The sequence below is a fragment of the Papilio polytes genome, unplaced genomic scaffold (assembly GCF_000836215.1).
Source record: "Papilio polytes unplaced genomic scaffold, Ppol_1.0 DF820844.1, whole genome shotgun sequence".
In the NCBI taxonomy this organism is placed as follows: domain Eukaryota; kingdom Metazoa; phylum Arthropoda; class Insecta; order Lepidoptera; family Papilionidae; genus Papilio; species Papilio polytes.
The window spans coordinates 1,030,924-1,038,514 of NW_013528360.1; the positions used below are offsets into that span (position 1 = coordinate 1,030,924).

A 7,591-nucleotide genomic window follows, 5' to 3' on the forward strand; every position below is an offset into this window, starting at 1 on the left:
TTGAGGACTTTCTTTTTAATTGTCGTAAGATGAAGATTCTAACTTATTGTGTATTTGAAAATTGGTGAATAGAATTTAAAACTGTGTAGTCGTGGTATTGCACCGGGTGAACCGACCCATTCGTGCGAAGATGTTAAAGCGGGCTCTACCACTGTCCCAACCGCTTAGGCCACACAGAAGACAGGCGCGAAATGGAAGCAATTCCGTGCTTCGTTATGAGTGTGGTGCCCGAGCCCTAATTTAAGCCCCTTTACCACCTTTTTATTATAAAGAGAGAGTGGGAAGTGGAAGTCGATTTGACGGTGGAGGAGATGCAAAGGAAGGGGAAATATCTTCTTTATGCGTGTCTGCTCCTTCGTCGTATAAGGGTAGGCACGCATGTGCAATTGCGGGTGTCTATGGGCAGCGATCGCTTCGCCATTTTGGCGGATTTAGGTGGCGCTTGCTGGTTAGCCACGTTATGTTATAAAAAAAGTCAAACTATAACATCCATCCATCTATTCCGCATTCATAATATTAGTAAGATTTCTATATGAATATTTTTATCTGAACTATCATATTGCAAAAGTTAAGTAACCATAAGTAAAGAATTATCGGCTTTGCATGCTTCATCTACAGTCCATTTATTAATCAAGCTAATCCCAGTTAAGCCTCATTAAAGCGGCGGAGCGTGTAGGGTCAATTACCGACAAGTGTAGATAAGTCACGGCCAACATTATAGATGGTTACACTATTAAAATGGATTATATTTTAAAACTAGCTTTCGCCTTCGTCCGTCTGCGTGGAATTAAAAAAGTGAGTATCCTATGTGTTCTTTCAAACTAACCTCTACATCGATATCAAATTTTATCTAAATCCGTTCAACCGTTAAGGCTACAAAGTCTAACAAACATCCATCTAATCTAAACTTTCGCATTTATAATATTAACTAGTATGACTTAAGATTCTTGTATTTTATGCTAACCTAAAATAAGCGAAACGGCTGATAGAGATGTCTGGAACAGTATTAGCTGAACCTCCATAGACAAAACTATTTAACTACGTCGTAGTCTTAGACACCAAAAATTAAACAAAAAAATGGGACCCACCTGCAAGCATTACCTTTCGGATAAAAAAAGAATTATCAAAATCGGTCCACTAGCGGCGGAGTTATGCCGTAACAACACATAAAAAAAACATACCGACGAATTGAGTACCTCCTTCTTTTGGGAAGTCGGTCAAAAAGGAGAGGAATCTTGTCAGTTATATTTGTAAATAACTTTATTATCTGTGAATAATTAATAACTTTGAAACATTACAAAATAGGTGAACTAATTTTCTTTCTTCAACGGCGCTACGCCTATGAACTCGGTGATATTCTCCCATGTTTGAACGTCGATTTTTGTCATGAGATCGCATTCCATGTAAGCCAACTCCACTGCGAAATAAAAAAATATACTCAGTAAGATTCTAACATTTAAGTTATTTTACTGTTAATTAGCAAATGTTGACAAAATAAACAATGCTTCAAAAAAAAAATTTAGGTTATCTAAAGTACTGAGCGCGCGTAAAATAAAAGTAAATTGAATTGTTTTTTAAAAGTATTTTTATTTGAATTACCTCTCAATTGTGTTATATTGTTTACCAGTTTCTTCATATTGAATAACTCCTTTTCAATTGATGAAATGACAATATCAAAGAAATCCGGATTATTTTGAAAAGCCGAGAATTTATTTAACTTTTCCATTTTTGAAATGTCTCTGATCACAGAACTCAAATCGTTTGGCGCCAATTTTGTTTTTTTTTTCATCTGTTTTTGTGACACGGGTCATGATGTGTGGAGCCAAATTGTCTGATTCATTGTTTTTAAATCTTTTTATTTGTATTTCACTTTCATGTTGATTGAAAAATAAAAAGTATTTTACTTTTACATATATTGCAACATGTTAAAATTGTTATAGGATTTAATTTTGACAGTTTATAAATAGGTTATATTAAAATTGAATTTCCCGCGTAATTGGAACGGCGGTTGTTTTTTTTTTTAAGTAAAATGTAGGTCACGTGGCGCACGCAGACTGGAACATTTCGCTCGGGACAGTACCGAATCGAACGTCAATTGGTTTAACAATCGATAACTGGTGCAAACAGTTAAACAATGATGCCAATCATCGGCGGCGAGCGAACTAAATCTGTTTTTGGATGACTTTTGGTATGTGTGGCGCGTCACTGAATGTCATTGGATTTATAAATAAGATCAGCTCCAGAAATAGGTGGCTACAGGTTTTCCAGGCGTACCGACCGAAATAAAACAGCCTGGATTCTGTTAACAATATTATTGTCTTAGCTAACGGCGCGGGCGTCGATCCGGATCCGCAGTGAGTGTTATCAACTAGAGCGGGAGATTTTACGATTGTTTTTTTTTTTAAATATGGATGACGGTGAAAGTCAACAGTTCTCTTTACGCTGGCACAACCATCAGGTAGGTAAGTAATTGTTTTTTTTATACACTACAACGCAAAGGTACACTTTTACTATTTTACGGACATAATTTTCATTAACAACGCTTTATACAAACTATGCAATTAATACATCTGTATAAAATACATAATAAAATATCTTAACGTGTATTTTAGTAGCTTTATTAATTTTCAAATTAAATACACCACGAATCAATTTCATTTCAGTTTTAAAAATGTTTTACATGTATTAAATAAACAATATAACTACCAATGCAATAACTAAATCGATAACAATTATTCACATAACGTTTGTAAATAACTCACAATACTGTACAACATAAAGTAGAAAAGAAAACACAGTAATCAGTCATTTATTAAAAAAACCTACAAAATGATATATATAAGCTGTTCTTATTTTTAATCGAGTTGCGTATACTAAGATCGTTAGGATATTAATAAATAATTTTATTAGTTAAAAAAATAATTATCTAACGCACCGCAAAATAACTTATAGCATAAATAATTTAACACATTAATGTAGATAAAAAAACAAAACATCAAAGCATAAGATAGCAACACTTTAAATACTTAATAATTTATTAACAACAGGGTCGTAATAATCATGTAGGTCTCTAATAGTCCCTTGAGGGCTTTGAGCTGGGGCCTTGGCGCTTTAACGCCGGATAAAAAAGGCCCTAGGTAACAGATATTATAATTATAACATGTTTTAAAACTACTTTATTATACAGAGCAGTATAATCGGAGCCCTCGGTCGTGTGCTGAGCAGTGGCGCCTTCAGTGATGTGACGCTAAGCGCCAACGGTACTTCAGTGAGAGCCCACCGTCTTATATTGGCGTCATGTAGTCAATACTTCGATCAGTTGTTCAAGGTACCTCTTATCAAACTAATATTATAAATGTGAATGTCTAGATGCATGGATCTTAGAGTAAGCCTAAACTGCTGAATGGATCTTGATGAAATTTGGCATAATTGTAGAGGTTAGTCTGAAAGAACACGTAGGCATACTTACTTTTTTTTATTCCACGCCGCCAGAGTCGCCCACAAAAGCTATTAAATTATCATATTTCTGTTTTCGAAATTACGAACTAAAAAATGTATTCAGGTTTAAATAGAGTTTGTTAAAGCAATTATAGACAGGTTACAAATTCAACATTTGTGTCATCAATTAATGGTTGACTTTTAAAAAAAAAAAGGCAGTGTAATGAGGATAAACGAAAAGAAATTGGACCTCACCTCATTAGTCAGAAGTTAAAGATGTTTTCGAATAAAAAATATTTCGTATTCCACGAAATCATTGTGCCTCTTGGCTGATTCATCCAAAAGCTGTTGATTCCGCGAGGTTTTTAAAAAAAAAACTACCATACCGGGAGCGTCTTTTATTATGCATTCCAATTTTGAACTGACTTCAAAAAGGAGGTTATTTTTTATTTATGTTACTTCATGCGATTGTTTCGGAATAATAGCAAAAGCTATTATTCCGACTTTAATGCAACCTTTTATCAATGACAATTAAATCTATTATTAGTTCGAAAACTCTTCACTATTAACTATAACCGTCAGTGCCAAAATGGTGGAAATCGAATAGACACAAAATACCATAATTTTTATCATAAACTAGCCCTTGTCATTACGGAAGTTAGGCAGTGTATGCTTTTCGTTCATCTCTTTCAGCCGTCATATCTGGATTCAAACCACAGTTTATAACCCGTTCATTTAAGCGCAGTTCACACTTCGCCAGTTCACTACGTCAGTGACGCTCAATAACTGGACTGTCAGTCAAGTTAACTGTCCTGGCTAAATGTGTACTGTACATTATTTGTCAGTGCTTCATTGTTCTTTTGTTTCAGGATATCGAAACTGAAAATAACGCATTGGTTGTAGTACTTGGTTGTGAAGCGATAGAATTGAGGTTACTACTCACTTTCATGTATACAGGTGAGGTGACAGCTTCTAAGAGGAATCTACCATCGTTGCTCCGATTGGCACAAACTCTAAAGGTGTCCGGACTAACTGACGCTAATACGGTGAGTTTTAAAATATCTTTTAAGGTTATAATCATACTAATATTATGCGAAAGTTTAGATGGATGGATGGATGGATGTTTGTTAGAGTTTGTAGCCTAAACGGCTGAACGGATTTCGATGGAATTTAGCATAGACGTAGAGGATAGACAGGTAGAACACATAGGCTACTTAGATTTTTTTTTAATTCCACGCGAACGGAGTCGCGGGCGAAAGCTAGTTTTTTAATATTATTATAGCGGGCGCACACCTTTGACTAAACTATTTCACAACTGTTGTGCGATTGTCGATTGTTTCGCAAACAATTCAACTGTTTAGCACAACTAAAAATCGAGTAGTGTACCTTCATATAATCTCATAGGAATCAGAGCAAGACTAAACAGTTGTGCGAGAGTTTAGTCAAAGGTGTGCGCGCTTTTACAATCGAAGTTTACTGCACTTCGATAACGTTCGTAATTTCTAAAATGTTACCGGTAGAAATCAATTTGGTTTTGTTTTAAAATTGTCACATTATTATTTAGAATTGCATTTTTAGTTTAAGAGTAATATCTTAGCTAGATTACTTTTAGTTTAAGAAGGAAAAAAAATCTATGGATAAATTGTTTAAACTTCGTGAGACTTTATTATAACTAATTGTTTAAAGGCTGGCACTATTTTTCCAGCGTAAAAGACTAGTTTCGGACCTTTCGGGGTCCAACTTAAGCTGGTTAATAAGTTAGTTTCAATCCTCTCTTCCAGAACTCAACCTTAACTTCTAATGAAACAGAACTGGTCACAGAACAAAGTAGTACATACGCCAATCTAGAAACAGTTAAACAGGACATTCAGGATACTACTAACATCTCTGCAAGCAATTCCCCAAATCATTACGAAAATTCACAGAACGATGGGAAATTAGCAGAATATATTGGAGAATACAGTCGTACTGAAAAAGACAGATTGAGTAAATTGGATCAGATAGTACAGAATCTGTACAGTACACACAAAATTACGAATCCCATAACGGCTATGACTCCGCCATTATTACCCAGTTTAGCAGGTGAGTGAAATTAGAACACTCTGTGTATTATTTAGTCTATGAACAATGTAAGTGATATAATAAATTTGAATTAATGAAAAATAAAAAAAAAACATTTGTTTTTAGAAAAAACTCCACAAACTTAACATAATTTACATTTTTTTTCACAATAAACACAATCTAAAATTAACACAAACAGTAAAGTATGTAAGTATGAAAACGAAGATGTAGGCTAGATTTCTTATTACCAAATTGTTCAGCTACCCTCCGTACTAGTATGAAACTGTACGGCGGCAATGCGGCCATTTCTGTATGCTAAAAATTGTTACAGTACAAGCAAAATACACAGATGCAACGAAATATAAAAGTTAAATAAATTTAAAATGATTCCTTAAATATAAGTTGCAAATAGTTTGTGTCACTGATTATTTCCGTTAAGATAGTTTGTTACTCAGAGTTATTATATGGTTACTAAAGGCGTTATAGCCTATAGCATAGATTTAGTATGAAGATATCTATTAAGGGACTTTTTTTATGATTGAGTTGCCACTGTTTTAATTTTGCCTTGAAGAGACATTTACAGCTTCACCGGGCTTAAGTATTATAGGCTCAGCCTGCTTAAACAATTTTAAATGCGATATTTAGGGCCTATCCCACCATAGGCTGATAGACTCGGATAGCTTAATGTAACGTCACTGTCATATATAACAAAATCCGATATTGAAAAATATGTGATGGACATATTTTACACGTTACATTGTTAGTAATTTACGATTTGGTGGGACAGGCCCTAAGAAATCTTTATTATGCATTTCTTAGATTACCAAATTTTATTACTTCAGAATCACTTGAACCATTTGAACGTAAATGGCGGTCCAACGCATCAGTATGCGGAGTTTGCAATAAACGTCTTAGCAATCAGTACAATTTGCGTGTGCATATGGAGACGCACGCCGGCAGACGGCACGCGTGCCGCGCCTGCAGCCACGTGTCCCGCTCGCGGGACGCGCTGAGGAAACACGTCGCGTACAGACACGCTCCCAACATGCCTTCGAGAGCTCATCGCGGTACGACGTCCACGAGTCGACTGGACGGGTAACAGTCAATTGACTGTCTGTATTCATGACTGTATTTTGCAAATTATAAGTTTTGAAATATGTTATGTTAGTATAAAATATTTAAAAGACATTAAATACAATGATAGCTGTTTATATTATATCGTTTAAATAATTTTGTAGACAAAAAAATGTTGCCTTGTGTCGTGAGAGAAAAAGTAAATTACCTACTATTTATATATTTTTTGTTTAAAATAATTTTGGCATTTCTAACTTTCGCAACTCTACATTAAATTCCGTGTATACCGTTTTTCTGATGTTATTTATTGTTTAGTTATTCTACTTTTTAATGCTACCACTTTTACTTACCTATTGTATATTTGCTACCGAAATTCTGATTATTTAAAAATGGAATGAAAAACAAAACAATGTTACATTTTGTACCAGTTCTGTTTAGACAGTAATTAGTTTTTATTTTTTTTTTAATAAATGCAACTTTTTCCTTCTAATGTATGAGTTTATGATGCATTTGAAAATATCTTTAATAAATGTTTTGTTCTGTCCTTTTATGTTTAAGTAAATTAAACAAAACTGATTATTAAAAAGACAATATTAAACACTTAAGGCCTGTCCCACCAAATTGTAAATTGTCTGATAACAATCCAACGTATGAAATATGTGATGGGAAATATCGAATTTTGTTACGTTATCTGAGAGTGACTTCACTTTTAAGCTATCTGAGCCTCTATCAGCCAGTAATGGGAAAGGCCCCTAATATTTTTAATGTTTTTAACTATTTTTAATGTTTTCTAGTCAATGTTTGTGATTGTTATATTTTCAAATATTTTATTCTACGTTATTTAATCTGTTACTTTAATTTTAGTAAAAAAAAAGACATTATAAAAGACAATTAAATTAAGAATAAATATATTTACTGAAATTTATAGAATTTCATTTATTTCTCGGATATGTTAAGAATGACTTGATTTTATTTACTAGCTTACGCTCGCGACATTGTCCGTACCAAAAAAAGAAAA

At 33.9% G+C, this 7,591-nt stretch overlaps 1 protein-coding gene across 1 annotated transcript; it reads left to right on the forward strand.

Annotated features, from left to right (window-relative positions):
• Positions 1–2,407: 2,407 nt before the first annotated feature.
• Positions 2,408–7,318, forward strand: LOC106110125 (protein bric-a-brac 1-like). The gene is made up of 5 exons (XM_013291837.1): positions 2,408–2,458; positions 3,188–3,328; positions 4,308–4,484; positions 5,220–5,520; positions 6,342–7,318. The coding sequence occupies exons 1-5, from the start codon at positions 2,408–2,410 to the stop codon at positions 6,596–6,598; spliced, it is 927 nt and encodes a 308-aa protein (XP_013147291.1). The 3' UTR covers positions 6,599–7,318.
• The last annotated feature ends 273 nt before the right edge of the window (positions 7,319–7,591 follow it).

Coding starts and splice junctions, on each gene's coding strand:
- LOC106110125 (XM_013291837.1), top strand. CDS start 2,408: ATGGATGACGGTGAAAGTCAACAGTTCTCTTTACGCTGGCACAACCAT. Junction 3,329..4,307: donor ACTTCGATCAGTTGTTCAAG/GTACCTCTTATC, acceptor CTTTTGTTTCAG/GATATCGAAACTGAAAATAA. Junction 5,521..6,341: donor ATTATTACCCAGTTTAGCAG/GTGAGTGAAATT, acceptor TTATTACTTCAG/AATCACTTGAACCATTTGAA.